Genomic DNA, 24,152 nt, shown 5'->3' on the forward strand with positions numbered 1-24,152 from the left:
AATTTAGTGTTGTAATCTGGGCAAGATTCTGGCTTTACTCCATAAATGGTTTAATGTGGCTTACATTACCACCCTAAGGTTACCGAGTATTGATGTATCTCCTGTTAGGAGTGCAGAAAACTACATCTATTAATAGCTTGCGATTACGTCCTGAGGGAGACCTATTGTACAGATTTAATTGTATTTCTCTCTTAATTCATCAGCTGTTAGTAATTACATCCTGCATTTTTGCAATGGAAAAAATGAATCTACATTGGCTATTGAGACTGTACTTAAATAAATCATAGGAGGGAGAGGAAATTACAATGCAAATAGGATCAGTCTTGTAAACAATTTTAATTTACTACTTAGCTATTCATTAAGTAACATCTTCAAAAACGCATTCTGGAAAATGCAGCAGCTACACTGAAAGTGCTGGTCAAATTAGCTCAAAGTAACTCCTCTGGCATCTCAACAATATATAATTTTTAAAGGGTTCAGATAGTAAGCAGTTTAGCTTGTCAACTGACAGTCAAGAGATATGCTGACTTGCCCTCCTTGCCAGGAAACATCAGCCTTATAGCCCGTGCTTTCAAATAATCTCTAAAAAGAGCAGTATTCTTGTTCAGCTTCCGTTTTGAACCAACTGCAGTTCCTCTTGCCTCCTTTTCCTTTTTGCACACTCCACAGCTGACCGCTACTGGTATCGGATTCTCCAGCAGATACAGTGGTTTTCCACATCGCCCTCCTGTGCTATAGCCTCAAGTTACTCAGTCAAAATCCCTGTCCCTCATTCTTCTCTGGGGACAATTATAAGAAAGGTGTATTGTTCTTAGGTATGGTAGCCTGATTATCCTATCCCAGTGAATGAAAAGGCACTGTTTACAATGGCAAAGGCAGAAAAGTACTTTTTTCTTTATCACCGTTTCCTGGTAAGTGGAGATGGTCTCAACGGAGAAAACTGGTGAGGTTGACATGTGCGAGGCTTGCTGCCCTCTTCTGGTGTCATCAGGGGCCATGCACTGGATCTCCCAGCTGCCTCTTAGATTAAGGTTTTCCCCTTTTGAGATGATGAGTCCTGCAGGAGTAGAAGGAAGAAGCTGCTTGATAGATGGAATTGATTCTTTTAAACAACAGTGTTTTGATTAGGATTAGCTGGATCGATTCAACCAGGCATAGCTTTTGAATTGTCGGTTGGAAAGGCAACAATGTTGATCAGGTTCTCTGAATCTGCACGTGATCCCCTCTAGTTTTCTGATTGTGGCAAATGGATTAGAAATCAACACTCCCAAATCTTCTGGTTACTCTTGCTCAGTTTTCTGGGAGCATCAGCTCTTAGAATGCTTTTTGTGTATGACCATGGGAAACAGTACCACGGCCCATCAGAGCATACCAGGTACAGATGAAAATCTCCACCACAATTTGGTGCACATTGAAGGAGCATATTTTTAGTCAGCATATCTCAGTCTCAGCATTTGATGGGAACCCATCTGCTTACCCAGTAAGGTGACTGACCAGGGAAGGTACTCACCTTGTAGAAACAATTTTTCAGCTACTGAAGTTCAGCTGGTTGTATCACGTACAACAATCAAAGGCAGCAGCTCTCCACAGCGGGAATTCAGTTTTAAGGATGCAAAGTGATCTAATCTTGTGGGCCCAATGTTAAGGATCGCAATTGGCAGCTGCTTATCCCGGGCAGCAAGAGCAAACCTGTAACCAGAGTATACCTGCAGGAATACCAGAAAAATAATTGGCAGCTTAAGCAAAAGAAGAGCTACAGGCAGGAGTAAGGAAAGTAAAATAGTTGCTGTTGGCAGTGGGAAAAGGGGCTGTATGTACATGCTGTGTTAGGCAACTGCACTTCATTCAGGTAGGAAATTCCTTCATTCAGGAGTGCACAGAAAAGAATGGCTTTTAACCTCTCTCAGTGAAGGATTTGCAGTTTCATAGAAACTAATACTTCAGAGTACATGGAAGGGAAATGCCCTTGTCTTTTAGTAAATCTCTGTAGCAGTTATTATTAGTTATCATAGGTACTCAAATGTTTCTACTTTGATGGTTCTCACATGGCCCAGCTTAGGTAGTACAAGAATGAACCAAAGGCATTTCAATCATTCCTGTACAAAGGATTATAAGCTTAAGAAGTGCAAGCTCAAGGAATTTGTCCCCAGTATCCTGAAGCCAAGAGAATCACAATCCGGCAGCCCTGGTTTTATCTTGTTCTGGGAAGTGTTAGAGTAGGGTTTTTTGATGTAACAGAACTTGTTCCTGGAAAAAATTATCTTATACGCACTCTGATCCAAAAGCTTCCATGGGTTAAACAACAGGTGTTTCTAAACTACCTTACCTTATAGATAAGAGGCTAATGGAGAAAACACCTTGCAATACAAAGGACAATCCTAAGCAGCAACCAGAGATATTTCTGCTTTCTTCTTGAGAACTGAATTAAGAATTTGAGGTCCTACAATCTGGTATTTCACATAGTGTGCCACAAGGCCTAGAAAGCTGCCAAAGGCTAAAAAATCCAAGCAAAAAACCATCGAGTGGTGATCTCTGTAGGACTGCATTGTATCAGGTATCTTGGCTGTATGGCCAATTGTGAACTTACAATGTAGTGATGGAGGAGGTAACAGAGACAGGTCCGAATGTGCAAATGGAGTTATTTATGGCAGCGTGATGTAGACTGGCAATAGAGTGACAGGGAAGCCCAAACAGACTGTGAAGCCAGATTCCAACCACAGTAAAAATAAAATACAAAGAAGCTCTGGAGAGGCTGTTATGATCTACAAGCAATTACTAGTCCTAAACTGTGGGACCAAGGATTGTTGCAGGCCAAGTAGCACAGAAACAGAAATGCAGTGTGGGAGGAAGACCTGCTTACCTGCATAGAGGATCCTGCCACCAGCATGGAGTCTGATTCCGCCAGGCGTTGGTGTACAAAATCCACTATTTCCCGGTTCACCGTGTCTCCAAAAAACGTCACATCGGGCTTCAGGATTCCACCACATTTACGGCAGGCTGGGACTTTGAAACTACGCACCTGCTCGTCTGTCAGGAAGACATCCCCATCTGGAGCCACTTCGAGCGCTTCAGCTTTCCAGGTAGGATTCAGAGCTTCAAAGTATTTCTGAAGTTCAGAGCGCAAGATTTGGTCTCCACAGGCCAGGCAGAAAACCCTGAAATTCAGAGCAAAGTCTTAATGGGGAGGTTTTCATGTCAGCTGAAGATCTGGAGTCTGTAACTTGTTCCTTAGAAGGTCCGTTGTTATTATCCATGTTTATTTACCAAACAGTAGAGGTCAAGGAGCTGTCTCTCTACCTCCCACTGTTGCTTTGTAGTACTGCTCTAGAGGAGGCACTCTGAACCCTGCTGTGTGTCCTTTCTCTCAGTTCAGGCTGTGCTTTTTCATCTGGAAACTTTTCACCTGCCACTGTCCTCTCTGCTTAGCCCTGAACAATCCTTGCATCCTCAGGATCCCCTTGTCCTCTCCACTAAGAGGACATTTGCTGTAGCAAGGAAAGGGGAAATTGTGACTGATGCAGGCTCCAAGGGAAACAATCTAAATAATGCTCCAAAAAATGGAGTGGTGCTCATATTTCTTAAATACTGTGCTGTGAACAGCACTGTTTTGTGATGTTTTTCTCCAGCTCAACACCACATTTGAGCATGTCATCTCTGGGAACACTGCATCAACATTTTGCCTCCTTTCTCAGCAGCTAACACCGCACCTGCGTGTCAGTCACCCTGAATGAGAGACCGGAGGATTAACCCTCCTCCCTGCGCTGCCAGAGAGTACCTGTGCGTGCAGCCGTGCAGCTCTGTCAGGCGCTGGCTCCCGGCTTTGGTGTGAAGCGCATCCACGTTCTGGGTCACCAGCCAGTGCAGTTTCCCCAGCTTCTCCCAGTCTCTTAGTACCAGGTGTGCAGTGTTTGGCTGGTGGGAGGAGAACTGGGGCCAGCCCACAAAGTTCCTTGCCCAGTAGCGCTGCCGGGCACTGGCACTACGAACGAACTCAGCGTGCTGGACGGGCCGTCTGTCTGTCCTGGCGTAGAGCCCAACACCTTCCGAGCGGTAATCTGGGATCCCTGATTCAGTGGAGATGCCAGCTCCAGTCATTACAAACAGCCTCTTGGAGTTGGAAACAAAGTGCTGCAGCTGCTCTACTTCCACAGGATCTGGGGGAAGACAGGCTGGCACAAAAGCCAAGTTTGGAGAGGTCCTGGATACAGAGTGGGATCTGAAAGGATGGAATCTGATGGCTCTGCAAACTCCTGACAACTTCCTGGCAGAGAACATGTTCAGCTAAAAGCCAAGACCAGAACACATGACAGGTAAAAGCAAGCAAAGAGAACACATGACAAGTAAAAGGTGAAGAGCATGTCCTTAATTCAATTTTCTTGGGTTTCTCTGGTAAATTATGCTGATAATTATCCTTTGTTCTTTTTTCTTTTCAGTAAAGAAACACAAATTATTTTGGAAATGTTAACTAATGCTCACCATCCAAGGACAGCTTTCCTACATCCCTTTGACAGAGGGCAACACTGAGGACTGCTCAGGGTACAAGGACAAAACACTCCTGACTCACAGGATTCCTGCTCGCCTGTGCTGGTGTGAAGGACAGCGGCCTAAGAGACCAGAAAGACCTGAGCAAGCGGAGTCCTTCCCAGGTATGTGCAGCAGGGCAGAGGAGAAATGGCAGGGAGGCCAAGCATTCTCCCAGAGATGCTGGCTGGTTGTTCCCCAAAACAGACCCTTGCGCTGCCCTCTTTAATATTCTGCCTGCTCCAAATCAGCCCTTTCTGTTTATCCCATCCTTTGCACGTGTTGTGGGAAGGGAGAGAAAAACAACCTTGAAGTGTTGCTTTTTCAGGAGAAAGGCCTTGACCAGAGTTCCTCCTGGTTTTGTTAGTTGTTGTTGTTGTTTTTTTTAATAAAGGCCTGGTGCAGAACAGGCCTTGCAGTGGGACTGAAGGTGATTAAGACATCGCCTAAATGCCTTTGGCACCTCCTTCTTTATGGGTGCTACATCCCCAGAGTCAGCAGAGAGATACTGCTGTGCTTCTCCAGCAGGAACAGGAGACTTTGAGAGAGAATGGATCACCCAAATGCGTGTGGGGCACAAACAACTGCCTGGCAGGTAGGAATGGGAAGGATCTCCTGCTTTAAGGGAGGAAGAGCACACTCTGTTGGGGACAGGCGGGATGGCTTTGCTGACAAGTAGCCTGGAATTCTGTGCAAGATCCACTGTGATAGGAGTGGATTGGTTTGGACCTTGATTTTGTTAGACCTTTCTAGCAGTCTGCAGTTCTCCTTTCTCCATTTCACTATTTGAAAATAATTTTTCTAGGCCTCTCTATGGTTTTGTATACAAAGTACAAAAAGTTTGGAAAGAAATGGTACCAAGAATTGACTGTCTGGTAAGCAGTGGATCCTGTTTGCAATGATTTTTGCATTGTTTTGTTGTTTAGCAGGAGCTGTATGGGGCATTCCCTCTGAGGAGGTTTAATTTTCCATATGAATTAATTAGAAGGGACAAAGTCTCCCAATAAACTAATTTGCTTTGAGAGTAACTTCTGTCATCATGCTACCCAAAGGCTGCTAAGCCAGTCTGACAGTGTTTAAATTGCTTTAACTGATGAAGTCTCCATTCCTCTCCCTTATCAAAAGATCTCTCAGAGGAAACGAAGATATAATATGGGTTTGCCCACAGGAGAGAGAAGGCAATGGTGGGCCCAGCAGCAAAAATAACAGATACATTTGAGACCTGCTGTGAAGCGTAGGTGAGGAACTTAGGACAGAGTATTTCCTGTGAAATGCAAAGCTGCTTTTAAAATTAAAAAATAACAACTACTATACAAAAATTAAACTCTTTAAACGTACCTAGCGAGGCCCGAGGCTCCAGTTTGTTTTTACCACGCATCCAAGATGCTCCACAGAAAGAGGTCAGACAAGTTCAAGGTGGAAGATACAGGTTTCTACAAACGGTTCCAGGCCAGGAATTCAGAGGGACAGCCACGTCACCGGGGTCCGCTCTGCTGTAATAATGACGGGGGGCGGGGAGGGGGTGACTCATCTAACGAAATCAGAGTGATACGGTGAATAAAGCACGAAATCTCACCTTTAGTAACGCTGCCGGGCCCGGCCGCGGAAGGAAGGGGCCGCCTGCCGGGAGAGTTGTTTTCTGGGAAATGTGGTTCACACAGACACCAAGCACAGGGACTACAATTCCCATACTTCAAAGTAGAAAAAAACCCCGAGTTCCTGACACCTGATAAAAGTCAAATTGAAAAGGATAAGAGCTTCATGATTGTCCTCAAGGAAGCATGCAAGAATAAAACCAGATTTGATTAGATACAAATGCGAGTAATAGCTTTGATAAAATGCCTTGTAGATGCTTGTCCACAGTAAAAGCGTGCATTTTCTTTTCACTGATTCTAACAGGTTTTTGGCTTAAAATGTGGCTAAACAAATAATGGGAGAAAAAGGCACTGAGGGCAGTTATAGTCATCTTTTCTAGCTCAGGAATCCCCTGAGATGTGAATTGTTGGTGGCTATGGGCAGATGCCAAGCTGATATATTCACCCTGCTCTGTGTTCCTCTGGTACCCACACTTGGTCTCAGTAGAGATGGACCTGTCTGTCAGTCCTGATGGTCATGATGTGTGTTTGGGATGACAGGAAAAAAGGAGCAAGATGTGGGAAGGGCCTGCGGCAACAAGGATAGACAAATAATGAAAATCTGGCCCGTTGTGCTGCAGTTAGTGTGGCCAGATCGAAGCCAAGGAGGTCAGCACGGGATAGGTGATCTCTGGTCGGCTTTCAAAGGGGGCAAGGATGAAAAACGAGAGGGCAGTTGTTTCTTTGGTCTGGCTGAATCTCTCCCAGGGCAGTCAGACACAAAATCACAATAAAATGTGCAAATTGCCTGGCAAGAAGGGTTTTTTTCCAGGTGAGTCTTGTTCTTCTGGACCTCCTCCTATTTATTTGTCCTTCACACTCTTGCACGGCAGCAGCCTGGTGTGCTAAGTGCTCACCTATTTTACATGCAATGGGCTCTAATAATTTGGACAGCTTTTCAAATGCATTCTCCAGATAGCTCTTGCTGATTTGTTCAGAATATTGCAGCAATTTTTAATCAATTTTTCTTGCCTTTTACAGTTATTCCAAAGCCCAAAGGAGCCCGACCCTGTGTACAGCAGCGCGTAATTCTGCGATTACAAGGAAAAAGCGCATCCTCCGTGCTCGGCCGGCCGCGGGTGCGTGGAGTGCGACTCTCGTTTTGCCAATTTCGTGAGTCTTCGGCCGTTAGCGCGGATTTTAAGAACTTAACCGGCGACTCTGGCGACCCGCCCCCAAGGCGGGGCAGCCCCTTCCCTGGCGCTCATTACCATAGCGCCGTCCCGGCACCCCCCGCGTGTCCCCGCCGCCGCTCCTCGGTGCCTTTCTCCCGGTATCCCCCCCCACGGCCCCTACCGGGAGCGCGGGCTGTGCGCGGGGACGCGCAGCGGTGCAGGCCGGCGTGGCGCGCTGGGGGGCGCGCCGGCGCGCTCTGACCGCGGCAGCGGGGCGGCGGCGGGGGGGCCGGGAGGGCGGGGCTGTCCGGTAGCTTTGCGCAGTGGCAGTATCGTAGCCAATGAGGTTAATCCGAGGCGCGATTATTGCTAATTGAAAACTTTTCCCAATACCCCGCCATGACGACTTGAAATATAGTCGGCATTGGCAATTTTTGATGGCCTCTTGGAGGCTGATTTCACGTGGTAAAAAACAGATTGTGAGAGAGGCGGCAGCACGGGGCTCGGATACGTTGGGCAGGGCGGGGATGCCCGGGGAACGAGCGGGTTGTGCAGGAGCTCACTGCCGGTTGGGGTGCTTGGTGGCCGGCAGATTTCACGTGGTTAAAACCAGATTGTGCGGAACCGGGAGCACCGGGCTGGGGCGCGCTGGGCAGGGCGGGGATGCCCGGGGAAGGACCGGGCTGCGCCGGAGCTGGGGTGCCTGGGAGCCGGCTGGGTTGCCCCGGGACGGGCTGGCGGAGGTGGGGAGGGAGCCCCTCATTCAGCGGGGAGCTGCGCGGATGACGTCATGCCTACTTTGCATACGCCTACTTTGCATACTCCTTCCCAGCAAGCTTTGCGCCCGCCCCGCCACTCGGCACGGAGCGGGGAAAACGGGGCGCCCCTCCCGGTGTCGGCGCGGAGCGGGGACGGGGGTGTCTGGGGAGCGCTGGCAGGGCGGGAGAGGGGTGACACGGCTGAGCGGCGGGGCTCGCCCTGACATTGGCAGCGGCCCCGGGGCGAGGCCCGGCGGCGGCGGGAGGAGGTGGCCAGCTTTGCGCAGTGGCAGTATCGTAGCCAATGAGGTTAATCCGAGGCGCGATTATTGCTAATTGAAAACTTTTCCCAATACCCCGCCATGACGACTTGAAATATAGTCGGCATTGGCAATTTTTGACAGTCTCTACGGAGACTGAATTATGGTGTGAAAGACAGACTGAAAACCCTCATATGGCGCCCCCAGTTAGAGTTGTGGTGTGGTGACCTGAGATTTTAGGGTGTTTGCTGTGTTTGTGTTTATCGGGTTCTGGTAGGTAGGTTCACTGAGTTTATTGTGGGGTGATAGAACCACGGCTTAATAAGTTGTGGGTAAGTTTACATAGAAGGGTGATGTTTTTATTCCCTTAGGAAGTGCTCTGTGAAATGGAAGCAGAGGAACTCAGGTACGAGAGCAATGTTTCTTGTGTAACTCTCTTGAGGAGGATCGTTTCAGTAGCACGACCTCTCTGGAGGTAATTTAGGTAGTGAGGAGAGGGCTGGTGTTTCTGGAGCAAGTGAGGGAGACTGAGGGTCTGAATTGTGCTTGACCAGCTCTAGAAGTGCTCCAAAACCGACGAGGGAACAGCTTTCAGTGCACAATGCCATAACTTGCACTTTGTGTGGGTTTGTTAACGTGTATCCATTGGCATCACTTGCTTAAGATAAGCACTCCACCAAAAAAACCTCCTTATTTGTAAAACTAATCACAAGCCTTTACTCTGGAAAAAGCAGCTGCTGAGTTTGGTGTAAAATCCTATTTTTTAGGTTACGTAAACTCCATCCATTTCCAAGTTGCAGCTGTTCTCTTAGTTAATACAGAAGCAGATTGTGGAGGGAGACTGATGAGCTCTGCACACCACCTCCTGGGCCGAGTCTCTGCGGGAGCTGGAGGCAGCTGCCCTCTGTCACTTTGTGTCAATTAGCTGTAGCTTGTGCTGCTGGCAGGTCACCTCTGCAGTTCTCCATGTGTGTGCTGTCTGGATGCTCCTACCCTGCCTGCAGGACCCTGAGCGAGGCAACTGTTTTAAACTATAACTAGGCGGAGTAGAAAACTAAGTAGTGAACATTAATGTTCCCTCTTTACCCAGTTTATATGTAACGTTTAGAGCTGTGCTGGGGTATTATACACGACAGTAACCAAAGAGTTACTGTGAAAGCTCATAGACTGTGTTTGTCCCTGCATTTGCGCTTCTTTGCTAACAATAGCAATTTGAAATCAAACGCTGAAGCATAGTGATGCCGTTACCCTTTGGCAGGGTAATCTCTGTTGATAAATACCAAAGGCATATGTAGTTTACAGTGAGTAATGCACTTCTTAGAACCATAGAATCATAGAATAGTTTGGGTTGGAAGGGACCTTCAAAGTCATCTGGTCCACCACCCCTGCATGTAATTGCTTGATTTATATAAACTTTGTTCATAAGTATGGGTTTTATCACTGGATTGTTTCTTGTCTCTTCTCCTAAAACTGTCTGTGATAATACCCTGGCGTGGTGCTTCCATTCTGCATTGCAATGTCCTATGTCTTATGCTATAAGCCAAGGTTGTTCATTTTCTGTAACAGATCCTTACAAGTGTAAAGTTGGGCCCTGAATGAGGAAGTTGCGTGGTAGAGATTTACTGCTGTTGCCTTAAGCCTAAAGCTCTGTCTGAATTTTTCTTTTATGTATTCACCTGAAGAAAGAGCTACGTCCCCTTGCATTATGTGCACAGCACAGCAGACAGACTGCAATGAAGTCATCCTCATCGCTCTGCAATTTCAAGTCACTCTCTGGAAAATGCACAGGTAAGTTCTAAGCATGCCTGACACGTTAGTGTAGCTTCATGTCTGTTCTTCTCTGGCATAGGTTTAATCTGCTTTAAATAGCAGTGCTTTTCATAAGAGATACTATGAAATGAGCTATGAAATCGCTCCTCTGGCAGCCAGTCTGAGATTACAGCCCTGAAGGGGACAGGTGGACAGTTAATCCATCTAGTCTCTGAGTGTCAAATGTGTGGAGGTCAGTGGGTTAAGCCACCCTTCTATGGATCTGGTGTGTAACTGGTGAATGATGCTTTGACAGGGAGGAAAGATGCGTTGAGCAAGCACTCCAGACACATGGGTTGTGTGAAGCCGGGAAGTCCTGAAGTCTGAGATTCAGTTGATATTGACTCACTGTCTGACTTTATTTCCAGCTCCCAGCCCCATTTCCCATCTGTAACTGGGGGCAATAACTTCTTGTCGCATCTTATATGAAAGATAAGTTGAGTCATAATGTGTCTTAGTCACAGGGCCCAACATGAAAGGAGGTGCCCCGTGTAATTATCTGACGCGCTACCTGCATTCCCTAGCACTTCCCATCCAGCACCAGCTATGAGGGATGTAGCTGCTCTCAGCATCGCTTCCCCTCAGTCATGCCAGCAGCTCTGGGCACGCTGCTCTGCTGGGAATGTTTGCTGGAGTGGTCACCACTGGGGAGCTGCAGCTGCTTCTGCTGGCAGCTGCCTAAGAACAGCACTTGAGCAGCAAGCAGATGTGTGTGACTCAGCGAGAGTTGCAGAGGCAGAGAGCAGGTAGATAGTGAGAAGACAGGAGTTCCAGTGTGCTGGAAGGACAAGAGAGGGTCAATGTTGTTTGGGTGAGTTTGGCGTGAGCCCACACCACTGAACAGTTGTCTTAGCAACTTGGGTTTTAACCTGCACCTGCTCCTTAGGCTGTCATGGGAGGGTTAAGACTGACAATTTTCAGTAAGAAATGCCAGTGTGTGAAGAAGAATAGAGTTATGAACAGCACCTGGCTATGAGGACTGCAATGAAATGAAAATAAGGTTGGTTTTAAAAGCCAGACTACTAGTGGATTGTATTCCTCATGTGCCAGCCCTGCTTTTTCAGCTTAGTGACCCTTTCCTAGCAGTGCTGAAGCCACAGGCAAAGCTTTAGAGGCAACGAGTTTCTTTTTTTGTTGTTCTTTTTTACACTGAGCAGCACCTGTTTCTTGTTGGTGCAACCCTAACTAACTGGTGTTACAATACATTGATTTCAGTCTTGAGACAGAATAGAAACTGCTTTCTTGATTTGCATTTGCTTCCAGACTCCTAAAGGACACTGTAGGAAGCTGAAGATAAAAATTGCATTCCAGGCTACAATATGAGCAGAGCACAGTGGGCACTTCATTTGTGCAGAGGTAAAAATACAACCCAAGTCAAGACAGATGCCTGTCCTATGTTGCTAGAAGAAACGTCAAGATCCCAGGAAAGGACATGTTGCTGATGTCCTTAGGTCCGCTATGCTACCAGCAAATGTTTATGTTGTTCCACCTGGGGAGACACAACCTGAAGTCATCACTGTGCACATTTTGAAAAAATATAAGAATCTCTTCAAATAATGTTTTAAATTTTGCTGAGGGATCAGCAAGAGGAGTGTCGGGCAAGATCCTTGGTGTTGGTGGTGAAGCACCTGGTGAAAGTCTTTGCTTGTATTTGTGTTGTACTTAGATCTAGGTAGGGATGTCGTTTTCTGAGAAGTGCTGGATTTGGAGTAAAACCTGGAATGAATTTCCAGGAGGCTGAGGATTATTAGCAAGTGTTGGCTGGGAATAAGGAGGGGATATTTCCATGCTCTCATTATAGCATGTCTTAACACAGGAAATAATGGTGTCTGTTGAATTGTGCTAGCTGGGGAACCTGGGTGTGTTTGTGCCTAGAGAGTGAAAAGTAAAGCATTGGAGACTGCAGGCAGCTGACCCTCTGGGCACTGTTTTTGTGAAAATGCAATCCTGTCATCCAGGCTGGACAACAGGACACGCACTGCTCAGCCCTGGGAACATTCTTTGACTCGGTAGTAATTCTGTAAGGAAAAGAGCAACAAGAGTCATGTTTCCTGGATCGTTTGCCGTTCCCACACTGATAGTTTTCGGTGTATCTCTCATCAGATTGGGAGCAGAACACTTGGGCTGAGCGACTGTTTTTGCTGCCATGTCGACTTGGCCGGAGCGCCATGGTAAACACGAGCTCTGCAGGTGGAGCTGCTCTGTGGTTGGGGCAAGGCCCAGGACTTTGCTGCGTTGGAATGTGGTTTGGTAGCGGTTTGAAAGGAAAAGTGAGTCGGAAATGGTGGTTCAGGACGCACCATCACATGATAAATCCAGGACGGCTGATATGATTTTTAAACAGGGCAAAGGAGAAGTGGTTGGTGGCTTTCCTTTATAGTGGCAACAGCTTGTGGAGAACTGTTCAGGAAGGGTTTCACCTGCCCCAGCTTCCCCGTGGGTCGGGTAAATCATCTGGGGCTCAGAAACATCCATTTATTTGATGTTTTTTATGGCATGGAGTGATAGAGTGCGGGGCTGCATCTCCCCAGCCGAGCCTGGCACGGCTGCTTCGCTGTCCTCGGGGGGATGTGCCCCTGGGCTGGGTCCTGCTCCTCCAGCGAGGAGAACCAGGTCCTGGGCTGTGGTTGCAGGCCGGGCACTGGCAGCCTCAATGCGCACAGGGCTGCAGGCCGGTGCCCGGTCCGGGCGTGCAGGATGCGGCAGGACAGGCTTGGGCGGCGGTCCGCACCAGGCCCGTGGGCGCTGCTGCCCCGGGGCACTTTTCGACCCCGGGGGCCGCGGCCAAGCGGGGCTGGGGAGCCGCGTGTCCCCGCCCGGGGCCGGGCTGGCGGGTCCCGCTGCAGCCGCCAGGGGGCAGCGGGCGCGGGGCGCGGCGCGCGGCGGGGGCGCGCACGGTCGGCGGGCGCGCGCGGAGGCGGGTCGGGAAAGTTGCGAGGCGCCGAGGCGGGCACGGCGGAGCGGGCACGGAGGCACCATGGACGACTTGGGTGAGTTCCGAGCCGCGCCGCGTCCCCTCGGCCGGGGGGGCGCCGCCCCTCAGCACCCCGGGCAGCCCCCGCGGCCCGCCCGGCCACGCTGCGCCCCTCAGAGCCGCCGGCGGCTCCGCGCCGTGGGGCCGGGGCTGGGCCTGGCGCCCGGGGACGTGTCGCTCCCCGCGGAGCGCGCAGGCCCTCCCGGCTCGCCGCGCCGCACGGACCGCGCCGCCCCTTGGCCCCTCGGCCGGGCTGCCCTGCGGCCGCCGCCGCTCGACCCCGCCCGCGCTCCGGACCGGCGGTGTCTGTCTGTCCCAGCCGGGAAACGCGCCCTCCGGTCCCGTACCCGGGAGCTGCGGGGAGCGCGCTCGGGTTTCAGCAGCCGCCTCCTCCCCTGCCGCAAGCTCCCCAGCCTGTTCTTGGGCGAGATGTGTAACTTTGTTGGATATGGAGCGATCGCTGGGAGCCCCCGGGGGTAAGCGGGGCACAGCCCCTGCCCAAAGTGCTGCCGGGCTCGGCGCTTCATCCTCCTTCTCCCTTTGCTTCTCCCAGGTGTGCCAAAACCTTCCAAAATCCTGTAGCGGGAAAATGCGAGGCAACGGGGCTCATTGGAAAGATCTAGAGAGTCTGAGTTCTTTTGGTACCAAGCCGGAAAGGGGGTGGATCTGCCAAAATCCCTTGTACGCTGGGAGACGTTAGGATGACTGAGTTCCGCTTATGAAACTGATTAACTCGGACACTGGGGTGGGGCCGTGACCCATGACTTCCATCCTACCTTTAATAGAAACCAGATTTTAAGTTATGCTCCAGGAATATCACAGTTTTATTACTGGATGTGAAGGTAGAATTTAAGTTCTGGCATAAAGCTGGTGGTCACCCCTTCAGAAAACAGCCTCTGAATTGGGCTAATGATAAAACATAGAGGGCAAAGAGTCCGGCAGCTGTGTGGTTGCTTGGTGAAAGGTGCACCACGAAGGACTCGTTCTTAGGGAGCGAAACGTCACCCTCTGCCCCAGTGAGGTAGCTGGTGGTGCAAACAGAATTAACTTCTACTGCAGCTTCTTCTCACAGTTATTGTTTCTCTAAGTGGAGACATTTCTGTTTACTGTTTCTCCATCCTTCAGCCTGGTTATCTCATGGAGATTTGGTGCAAGTTTCTAGCATGTTCAGGAATGTGTTGCTAGTCAGAACAGGATTCACCTGGTCTGTGTATTGACTTGCTGAGTGGCCCTTCAAGGAGAGCGCACAGATAAGAGTTGTGTAGGGCCAGTTTAGTGTCTCATCAGCATGTGCTTTAACGAACCATGGGGGCTGTGCTGTGCCCACTGCAATTGTTGTGTTCCTTGAACGCTGGTAGTGCGACTTGCCCGTTGTCCGAATAGACTACTGCAGCTTCAACACATTTTTCCTCTCTTCTCTAGGAGGATTAGAGGTGAACTGCAAAAAAATTGTGAAAAAATATCTGAATTAGTGGCTGTTTTATTCTTCTGAGGTGTTAAATGTATTGACACAACCAAAAGTTAAAGTTGTGATCTGATTTTTAGAGCAGAACTTTTCGTCTCAGCAACTTGATTTCAGCAAGTCTTAATTACACTGTGTCTGTCTGAATTTTTGTGCAGTCTTTCAGACTGGACAAGGTCTGATTATCTAACAGTGAGCAATTGAACAAAAAAAGTGGGACCCTTTCCTTCTCTAATATTTTCTTTGATGTACAAAATTCACCATGGAAAGGCACACCAGCTATTCTCCCTCTGCAAATCATTGTTACCCCCAAAATTGCTCACTTATTTTTCTAAAGCCATTCCCCCTGGGTTGCATACATAAGGGAACAATGATGTGCTGATACAACTGCCCTGAAATAAGTCAAGCTTTTGAACTGAAGTGAGAGTTGTTTGTCTTTCTTCCCTCATTGTCTCTGGGTGGATTATCTGAGTTGTGGATTAACTGTGCCATGGATACAGGCGTCTGCACTGGCTCTGGCCGGAGTCAGGCTGGTCGGGCAGGACTTGTTGGTTCGGGCTCAATGCCATGTGGATGTAGCTGCACCGCTTCCAGGGCCAGTTTTGTCCTAAAAGTAGTTTAGCGTTGAGCCTGAGCTAATACACCTTGCAGGGTCAGCGGTGATGTGAAGTTAAGTCAGTTTAGATGTTTCCACACCACGGTTCTGTATCTGTGTGGTGCAGAAATGACCAGTGTCTGATGGACCTTGCTGGGAATGAGCTAATACCTCTCGGAGCCCGTTGGTGTGGCTGTTCTAACTCCTGGAATTTATCAAAAAGCTCTTGGCGGAGCTGACGGAGTTGATCTGTGTGTCCTTGTGTGCTGTAAAATGGAGGTCCAGAAGTATCTCAATTTCATGCTGCTTGGGCTGGAGAGGTTATGAAACATCTGTGAGAACAGATTTGTGTTGCTTTGGTGATTCATTTGGAGTTGAAAAAAGACTTTGTTCCTTTTTTTTTCCTCCCTCGGTGTTGAAGAAGTGGTGTTAGGGCGCACGGATCGCACAGGAAAACCTTTCACAGCTCCGCAGGCGGAACTCGTGCACCCTGTGGAGCTGGGGGAGCCCCTGGGGCTCAGGACCCTCGGTGCTGGGGCCGTGTTTAAACTGGAATAGCACGTTGTGGGAAGGGGGGAGGAGGTGGTGGATTCCAGCAGCTGACCACACTCGTCCGGATTGCCTTCCTCAAATCTCTCTAAGGAAGCACGTTCTGCGGATGTGCTTGGAGTTGGACAGGAAGCTTGCTGAATGAGTTTGCCGTTCTATGGTGGTGTAAATCGGCACGGGGAGTAAAACTTGGTCCTAAAGAGTGAAAATCCTAACTTGGGGATATAATTCCTTTTGGGGAATTATCAAAGCGCAGCGTGGTGGTGTTACGTGCTGGGCTTGCAGCACACAAGTGACCAAACACACATATTTGCTTCAGATGATTTGAGATATTGAATTAGATGTTGAATTATTCTTGGTTCTGTGCTGCCGCCTTGTCTAAGTAGTATGTGTGAACAGTCCATCAGGACCTGCTGGTTGCGGAGGAAGAAACCTAATTTGTGTAGTGTGTCATGTATTACATGGTGAGAGGAGCAGGAGAAAGGAAACTTTACATTTGCTTTAGTCACATACTGTTTGTTTTGACTTTGAATTATTTTTGTTTGTAGCCTTTTTCTGAAAGGGGTTGTTAGCAAATGCTACTGTGAAATTTTTGTTTTAAGCTTTAGTAACTCCAGACAGAAATAGTGTTGCTCTTAGAAGTTTTCTTTTGATGGCTTTGAAATTCTTGATTCTCTACTGCTTTTTGTTTGTTTTTAAAGGCTTCAGATATTTTTAAACTGGATTTTGTAATCAAAAACAAACCAGCATTCACTAACGCTTGTAAAAGGTGTTTTACTAGTAAGTTATTTCTGTTTAAGAAGGATGTAATTATGGCAGTGTTCTGGCTGTGCATGTGAACTAGACTGTAAGCTGCTTATTTTAGGTGTGCTTGCTCACTTGTAGAAGGATTTTTCTTTTGCAGAAGATTTGTTCAGCAGCGTGGCTTCCAAATTCTGGGCACAAAGGTTCAGTGGCACAAGAGATTTTACTTTGAAAGTTAATTTCCTCTGTTTTAAGAACTCTAAGCCACCCTCTCTTCAGGGCTTAATCCTCTCAAGACTGACTTTAAAGGCAGCAGTCTTGCCATTGATTTTTCATGGGAGCATGGAGGGGTGTGCACGTGTTTCCATCTGTCATCTCTCCTAACATTTGGAAGATTGCTGCGCTCTGCAGAGTTATGTTGTCCGTCCCTCTTTTGAGGGGAACGCTTGCCTGTTCGTGACTCAGTTCCTTCAGTTTGGGAGTCATATGCAGTGGGTTTTGGTCTTATTTGACTGCAAGTTTAGTGTGAAATTGCTTATGGTCAGCTATGCCCAGGAAATGGCATTGGAGGGGAAAACACTGGTAAAGTAATTTGGTCCCTTGGCTTTCTACTGGCTCAGGTTTCTGAGTCATTCTTGCTGCTGGGCGAGAAGACTGTAAACAGAACTAATACTCTGCACAATGGGGTTCTGACTTGGTTCAGCTTCTTAGCTGTCCCGACCCCTCATAAAACAGGGACTTCATTGTCTGAGTGGCTCAGACAGGGAGTCCTCTGCCTCGAGCAGTGTGCGGTGCAGAGAGAGGCTTCTTTTCTTGGTGCTCTATTTCCATGGAAGGGCTGGACTCTGCGCTGTCTTTAGCTCCTTTGTCCCTTGCTGGGAGAAGTCAACTTCTCCCAAGCATTCAGCTGCCCTCCTGGTTAAAATTGATCCTCCGACACCATCGCTACCACTAGAGAAAGAAATGGGTAACTTCTCATACATCTTGTTTAATTCTGTCTCTGCTTGTTCTTCCTTTCTCAGGGAATCATGACACTTTAATTTCCCCAGACTCTTTTTTCCACACCTCTTTCGAAGTGTATTTATTATATGAAACAAGCTGTGAAACTGCAGAAATTATGGATAAAATTCTGAAATCTGACAGTAGAACAAGCAATAACAATGCACTTCTGCTTAGAGTTGTTTTTCTTGATCTACTGCTAAGGCAGACATATATGAATTCCTTAAGTCAAATCTGTGCAATGAGAGGGTGGGAAAAGCCTGTCCATGACCACAAAACAAATCTGTTTGACTTGAACTAATGTGTTGGTTGTGATATCCAGGATCTGCTGTAGCTTTGGGGACAGCCAGACAGATTCTGGATTCGGTTGTGATGTGCTAGTGGAAAATCAGTGTGAATGAATAGGATCTCTGGTCCCGGCTTCCTGCTCGGCGTCTCAGACTGCGCCTGCCTCCCTTTGTGCACTGATCTTCTGTGTCCCTTTTTGTCTGATGTGGAAGCTGTTAATGAAGATGCTCTTCTGCTCCAGCTGCCTGAAAGTGAGACATTGTCTGTGGGAAGCTTCCCCGGGCTGTGATAAGAAGATGGGGCTCAGGGAACGAGTTTCTTGCTCACTTTAGCCTGTCCTGACTAACTTAGTTTTAATATCAAGCCCTGGAAGTACAGGTTGTCATGACCACTAGGCTATCATATTTTAAAATGCTAGGCAGGGAACTGTGGAGACCTTTGTGTCCTGTTCTTGTCTCAGTGTTTGTAAAATCTCACCTCGCATCTCATCCAGTTTCAGATTGCTGCCAAAAATGGTGATTCCAGCTTCCCCATCTCTTGTGTCCATGCTGCTTACTTAGTGAGTATCAGGCTCCAGAGTGAGTTGGTTCAAATTTCTGTTCATTTGGAAAACCAGCCCTTTCCCCCAAATTGAACAGATGATTTGCCACTGGATCAGCGAGGTCAGCTGTCTCACCCTGCGGTGAGGTAACTGGATCTGGTGCAGTGTAGATGAAAAGCGTGGTGCAGTTCCTTTCCATTTTGGGCTGAAGTTAAATGTGTTGGAGAGAAAGTGGAAGTTGTGATTTCAAGTTGGTTGCACCTGATCTAGCTGCTGCTGTAAGGTGTGTTGTGTTCCCCCCATCCTACCTCCCCCATCTCCCTTCCTTGTGTCCACAGTAACGGTTGCACAGTTGGCTCCATTAGCAGGCTGATTCTTCTGAAAGGCATTTTTGTTTCTACGTGGATGGTGGGCTGGGAAATAGGTGAGGCCACCTCTTCTAGCTGTGGCTTATTTTTCATCTGGCATGAGGTACCCATTTATTCGCAGCTTCAAAACCTTGCCCTGACTTTAGACATGTTTTTTCTCCATCTGTGAAATGGGGATAATAGCTCCTTACCTGCAAAGTATGATTAATATTTGTTGAGATATTTCTGAAATAGCTTCCAGCTGAATATATCAGAATAGTAACTCTTTCCTCTTTCAAGTTTCTCCAGTCACCAGTGCTGGCAGAGCTTATGATGGCAAGTTTGAATTAGATTTGTAATTTTTTGTTCCGTTTTCAGCCCCGTTTAATGTTCCTTCTCTACATTTCTGATTGTTCATCCTTTTTTCATCCTCTGCTATGACAGGCTGTGAGAAGGACAGAACTGTTTCCTTTCCCTTCCAAGTTCCCCACAGTATTCCTGCTCTAGTCTTTTGCTTTACCACAGAGCATTGTGAAGTCATTCAATGACTGTTGTGAGCTAAAGAGGAACTGTAAAAATAGGAGTTGGTTGATGACTTTCTCATATCACTTAGCTATTTTTCCCATTCTTGCTTATTCTCATTGCAAGTAGCCCCAGAGCAGCAGAAACCAGCTGGTTGGGGACAGTCTCCCGTGATTGACTGGTGTTAAAATCCATGTTTTCTCTTCTGTGCATGTACATTTTAAAATCCTGATGAAGCCAAGTAGAAATGGTGACTGTGGCACCAAAGTGCTGTGGAACAAGTTTGGTGTTAGTGTCTCAGTTATAGGAACTGAGGTTATGCATTTGTGCTGCTTAAGAGTCTGGTAAGCTCCTTTTCTGCTCATACAAATGCAGCTTTTTCTTGTAGCAGACTAATTAGTCTGAATTTACATGGGAAATTTATCGAAGCAGTTTGAGGCAGCTATAAGCTGAGGATTCAGGAGAATTTCCGTCAGGCCGCAGGGGGGGCATTGTTGTGTGGCTCCTTTTTCCCTGTGCTGGACTGTGTCTACACTGTGAACAAGTCCAGTTCAAGTTATTCAAATGAGTAGTCTGAAGTCTTCAAATGCAGTTTCTCATGCCAGTTCTCACACTGATCTTGCTATCATGTGCAAGTTTGGAGTACGTGGCTTCGCTGGGTAAGCTACCGAGCGCGTCTGGCTGGCAGCATGCAGTGGAGTGTAGCTTGATTTCTTGTTTTTACTGTTTATTGCACATGTTTAAACCTCTAACATTTTGCAAATTATGTGAAGAACATCAAAAAAAGTAAATGGCGCTCCAGGGAATTAACTTTCTGAACCACACTTTGTATGGGGAATTGTGCTTTAAACGACTCAGTTATAAATCAAACTGTATGGGGTCTCCAGGAATAAACCAATCCCATGTTTTTGTCACAAAATTGAGCTGGCAGACAGATTTAATCCTCTGTCTGTCTAGACGCCTGATAGGATCTTGCTTTATTTCTATCCCCGAAGAGCAAGGTAAGCAGAGAATTCAGCTTTGTGCTATAGGGAGGTTTGTGTTGGTTCAGGGACTGTGATTAGACTGGGTTTTTCGAAGAGCAAGAGAAGGGAAAAAAGCCAGAAGTAGAAAAGGTCATGGGCAGGAGGACTGTAAATGATTTGCCACAGATTAGGAGCTTAATACTCCCTTGTTCTATCCTCTTTCATGGTTCTAAACAAGTTCAAGGCTTCTCTCTGAAAAGGTTTCTTTTAGGTTAGAGCCACTAACTTCAGCTGGGTCAGACAGAAGTGCCTGAGGCTGCTGACTGCCCGTCGGTTGGGGTTACTGGTGCCCTGCGAGCTGGAATAAGATGATGGTTTTCTCATTATGTTTGGCCATTAGTTACATTTGCTGCTCCCCATTCCCCAGTGCTGGCAGCTGCCTTGGGACTAGAGTTTTTTGTCGCTGCTGGCAAATGAACCCTTTTGGGCAGAGGTTGTCCCCAAGAGCACGATGCCGAGGAGCAGGATTTCTGGATTGCAGCTCTCCCTTTATTCATTATGGTTTTACGTGGGAGACTCTTCTTGGGCTGTGTAGGTCTGGCGAGGCAGCGTGACACACAGCTGGAACCATTCTGCCTGGCCACGAGCAGCTCCAGCAGTTAGACAGGATCCCTGCAAAGAGCTGGAGCGCTGGGGGAGGGATCGAAATGCCATTTCATCCACGTCATGAAACCTCTTATCAGTGGCCAACTCCGTGCTGTGGGTGGGTGAGCGGTACCGGAGCTGCCTTTCAGTGCTGTGAAACGCGGGGAGCTCAGCATTGTCAGTCAGGCTGAGAGCTGCGGAGGGGCTGTGTGGAGTTTGGGATGAGTTTGTCAGGTTCTTACAACCCTAAACTTGTAGTTTTCAATCTATCCTGCTGGTGTTTAATCTGAGATGTGCCACTTGGCTCTCCTGAGCAGCTCCCTTGGGCAGTGTCTCACAAGCACAGCTGCTCTGGCGTACTGCTCCTGTACTTCGTAATTGCTTAAATCTGGTGCCTCCAGCATCCTCTGCCTTGGGATCAGGCTTCAAAGCCTTGGCCATTCGAGTTAGAGATAAAATCTCTTAGATTATTAATTTTTCTGTAACCACATCAGATCAGCGTGGTACAGTGGCGTGAAACTCAGGGCTTCCCAGGTCTACTGGGGTGCTCTGATTGCATTGCTTAGCATTGACAATCACTTTATGAGGGATGGAACAGGCAGCCAGATGGGAGGTGTTTGGTGCCGCGTTCTCCAGAGCAGAATCGCTCTGGTGTGTCCCGGCCGTGGGGCTGGGAAGCGCTTTGCGTGTTGGGGAGGAAGGTTGAGGAGAAGGGGCTGGGGGTGGTGCAGGGAGGAAGCTTTATGTAATTCTTGGCTAGCTTCGGAGTAATTGTTTTAATGAAATGGAATGCAGTGTTTTCAGGGATTGCTTGGCAGAAACAGCTTTTTTTTTTTTTTTAAATTTTCTATTTTTGAGGGGGGGGGAAGAGTTGGAGTTAGTCTGTTTTCCAGCTGCCTAGAGTAGTTAGGCTTGGATTTATTGCAGAGATAGGAGTGGAATATTGGCGAGGGGGCAGTTGCACCCCTGTGTGGGGGAGGTTGTCTTTGTACATTGTGTGTAAACTGACCAGCCTGGTCCCTCTGATTCTTTGGGTTGTGAATGTGGGTTTTGAAGTGGATCAGATCAGTTTTAAAGTACTCAATAGTAATGAGATTATAGTGACATGAGTAGGTACATGTTCATGTAAAATATATATGCATCCAGGTACTTGATAGGAAAACGAATCAATTTTCCACCAAGCCCTGGTTCAGTGTGTGGCCAGGAGGAATATGATGAGTTGAGACAAAGAAGTCAACTTAATTTTCAGCAAAGCAGAAAAGTAGGGGCTGGGAATCCTGACTGCTGTAGACTAGTGCAAAATACCCTCTCTGGTTATCTCAGATGATTGTTGACGTTTATCGTAGGACTGGCGGAGGGGCAATCGGAGATCATGCTGAAAACCCTTTTTTAGAAAGTAATTCGAAGAAGGGTTTATTTCATGTACCTACAAAAGGGAAGTTTATTCTCATGCTGCTGCTATTTCAGTATTGCTGGCATTTCCATTTTTGGTCAGCGCTGAAGATTCGTCTCTCTTACTCATCTTTACCTCTCAAAAATCTACTTTCCCCTTGGTCTTTTTTTTAATTGCAGTTTTCTGTGGTTATGAGTTCTCTTGCGAGTAGAAGCCTTTGGTTGATAGAATACATTTTTTCTTTGTCTAATAACAAAACAACAACTTCTGTGCAGGGCACCGAGATGAAGAAGCTGTCATGCGTTTAATTGCTTTATTAATACTGCTCTTCGTAAAAAGAAATCCTCACTATTCCCCTTGGTGGTGATGAGAAAAGCAAGAGGCTTGTGCCTGGTATTTCGTGATGCCAGATAATGGGTAAAATTGTAGGTTTTCTGCCTTCTCACAGTGGGAAGAGATAAGAAAGCTTTAAGCGGATTCTCTAGCTGTTCTCCATCCACTGGCTATAATATATTCCAGCTCAGAAAAAAAAAATCTGAGTTTTCTGTCTGGCTTTAGCGATTTCCTTTTTTCCTGTGGGCCTCTGCCATGACATTGTGAAATTCTTGAGCTGCATTCTTCTGCCAATGCTAAAAACAAATAAATAAAGGCAGAGCTCTAGAGCTGTGGAGCCATCAGCCGGCTCCATCAAATTACCACCCACATCTTCTCCCAGAGTAGACCCAGGGACCAGTTCCCACATTCATTTCTGGAACATCGTCCTCCTTTCATTCCCAGAAGCTGCTTTTAAAGTAAAAGGAAGCTGCTTTAATTAGATTTTTAACCATTTGCTGCTTGGCCCCTTGTACTCTGTTGTCTTTCAAAGATGTTGCTTGCCCACAATCTGTAATTCCTTGTGCTATATTTGAGTTTGAGGAGAATGTTCATCAGACTGAAAGCTTCCTTTTGAAACTTTCTACCTATTATAGTTATAAGTAGAACTAAGATCCACATGACTGAAAAATGTTAAATATTTTGCTGTCATTTCCCCCGCCCCGCTCTGTGAGTTTACATTGTGCTTTTGGCAGCGCTTGTGTAAAGTCAGTTGCTGTCGCTGACTTAGACTTTTTGGCTCACGAAGAGTTTGGTGTTGCTTCCAAGTCTGCTCCCACTCTCTGCGGAGAACCCTTGCAGAAACGAGAACTTCTGAAAAAGAGAAATCCACCATTTTGAGAGTACTTTCTTAGTAATTAGATTTTTAACAAGCCAGTTAAACCACATACCACATTTGACACAAGTTCCTTTTGTAAAAAAATGGGAAATGACCTGCCAACCACTCTGAGGCGGGTTAAGCCAGCAAGTCTTTTAAACTTGTCTTTATTTATATCTCAATACACTAACCTTTTATTTGGCATGCCCAGTATCTGGGTGAGATTTGCTGGGACTTTATTTCTCCTTACAGGCACAGGCCTTTCGAACTTGAGATACCTTGGTTTTTGAAGTTAGATTTGCATTTGTTGAGTGTTCTTTGCATTTATGCTCTCGGGAGATAAACTTGTTACTTACTGAATGGGAAGTTGCTGGAGCAAATGAAAAATATTCTCTTCAAGGACTCAATCTCTCAAGTCTGCATTTTGATACCCATTTAAGAGCCTTCAGAATAGGAATGCCTGTGTAAGACTCTACTAAATATGGACAGAATTGCAGTGTCCATACAATTGCACTGTCTCTTTAGTGTCCCCGTTCTTTGTTGCTGGAATCCTCCCTTTGCTGGTAGCCAGGGCATTCTGCATCTCATGGGCAGAATTTGTGCTTCTAATGCTTTTAATGAATTCAGAATTTATACTAATATTTCTGTCCTTCATTTCATCATCTTTATGTGTGTCTCAAGTTTTGTAACTGGCACTTTGCCTGGATGGGTCTATATTCAGATCTGTTTATGCTGCTTGGATAGGATTTCCACTGTTTAAAAGATGCTTTTTTTTCCCTCCCTGAAGTTTCGTGTCTATTCTTGCATAACGGTGCAAATCTTACCCTTCGCTTTGCTGGTTA

At 47.1% G+C, this 24,152-nt stretch overlaps 2 protein-coding genes, 1 long non-coding RNA gene and 2 other non-coding genes across 13 annotated transcripts in view; 4 read left to right on the forward strand and 1 right to left on the reverse strand.

Annotated features, from left to right (window-relative positions):
- Positions 1–317: 317 nt before the first annotated feature.
- Positions 318–6,226, reverse strand: SIRT4 (sirtuin 4). Of its 3 annotated transcripts, none has more exons than XM_065851875.2 (6): positions 6,098–6,163; positions 5,860–6,014; positions 3,776–4,281; positions 2,861–3,155; positions 1,511–1,706; positions 318–1,057 (listed from the first exon to the last, which is right to left on the reverse strand). In XM_065851875.2, the coding sequence occupies exons 3-5, from the start codon at positions 4,273–4,275 to the stop codon at positions 1,542–1,544; spliced, it is 960 nt and encodes a 319-aa protein (XP_065707947.1). In that variant the 5' UTR covers positions 4,276–4,281; positions 5,860–6,014; positions 6,098–6,163; the 3' UTR covers positions 318–1,057; positions 1,511–1,541. The 3 variants fall into 3 exon arrangements, with proteins under 3 accessions (XP_065707947.1, XP_071672054.1, XP_065707949.2); XM_071815953.1 differs by having other exon boundaries at positions 5,860–6,011; positions 6,098–6,154; XM_065851877.2 differs by lacking the exon at positions 5,860–6,014 and having other exon boundaries at positions 6,098–6,226.
- LOC139829261 (uncharacterized) lies at positions 4,145–7,377 on the forward strand. The gene is made up of 3 exons (XR_011741671.1): positions 4,145–4,310; positions 4,434–4,646; positions 7,137–7,377. It is a non-coding gene; the product is annotated as an uncharacterized lncRNA (long non-coding RNA).
- Positions 7,378–7,582: 205 nt separating this feature from the next.
- LOC136109385 (U4 spliceosomal RNA) lies at positions 7,583–7,722 on the forward strand. Its single transcript, XR_010652487.1, has one exon. It is a non-coding gene; the product is annotated as a U4 spliceosomal RNA (small nuclear RNA).
- A 581-nt stretch (positions 7,723–8,303) lies between these two features.
- LOC136109384 (U4 spliceosomal RNA) lies at positions 8,304–8,444 on the forward strand. Its single transcript, XR_010652486.1, has one exon. It is a non-coding gene; the product is annotated as a U4 spliceosomal RNA (small nuclear RNA).
- A 1,519-nt stretch (positions 8,445–9,963) lies between these two features.
- PXN (paxillin) overlaps positions 9,964–24,152 on the forward strand; it is a 49,516-nt gene continuing 35,327 nt past the window's right edge. For 5 of the 7 annotated variants that reach the window (XM_071816247.1, XM_071816250.1, XM_071816252.1 and 2 more), the window contains exon 1: positions 19,690–19,777. In XM_071816247.1, coding sequence (XP_071672348.1) covers positions 19,705–19,777 — 73 coding nt within the window. In that variant the 5' untranslated portion in view covers positions 19,690–19,704. Of the gene's footprint in view, positions 10,077–12,995; positions 13,088–19,689; positions 19,778–24,152 lie in introns of those variants that run through there. The other 2 variants (XM_071816248.1, XM_071816249.1) reach the window with 2 other exon arrangements.

The sequence above is a fragment of the Patagioenas fasciata genome, chromosome 17 (genome assembly GCF_037038585.1).
Source record: "Patagioenas fasciata isolate bPatFas1 chromosome 17, bPatFas1.hap1, whole genome shotgun sequence".
Lineage (NCBI taxonomy): Eukaryota > Metazoa > Chordata > Aves > Columbiformes > Columbidae > Patagioenas > Patagioenas fasciata.

Excerpts from the sequence above, each read along its gene's own strand:
- SIRT4 (XM_065851877.2), bottom strand. The coding sequence starts at position 6,211 with ATGGGAATTGTAGTCCCTGTGCTTGGTGTCTGTGTGAACCACATTTCC. Across the intron at positions 3,156-3,775 it reads CTGCACGGCTGCACGCACAG|GGTTTTCTGCCTGGCCTGTG; the intron begins GTACTCTCTGGC and ends TCTGAATTTCAG. Across the intron at positions 1,707-2,860 it reads TGGCAGGATCCTCTATGCAG|GTATACTCTGGTTACAGGTT; the intron begins GTAAGCAGGTCT and ends GTATTCCTGCAG.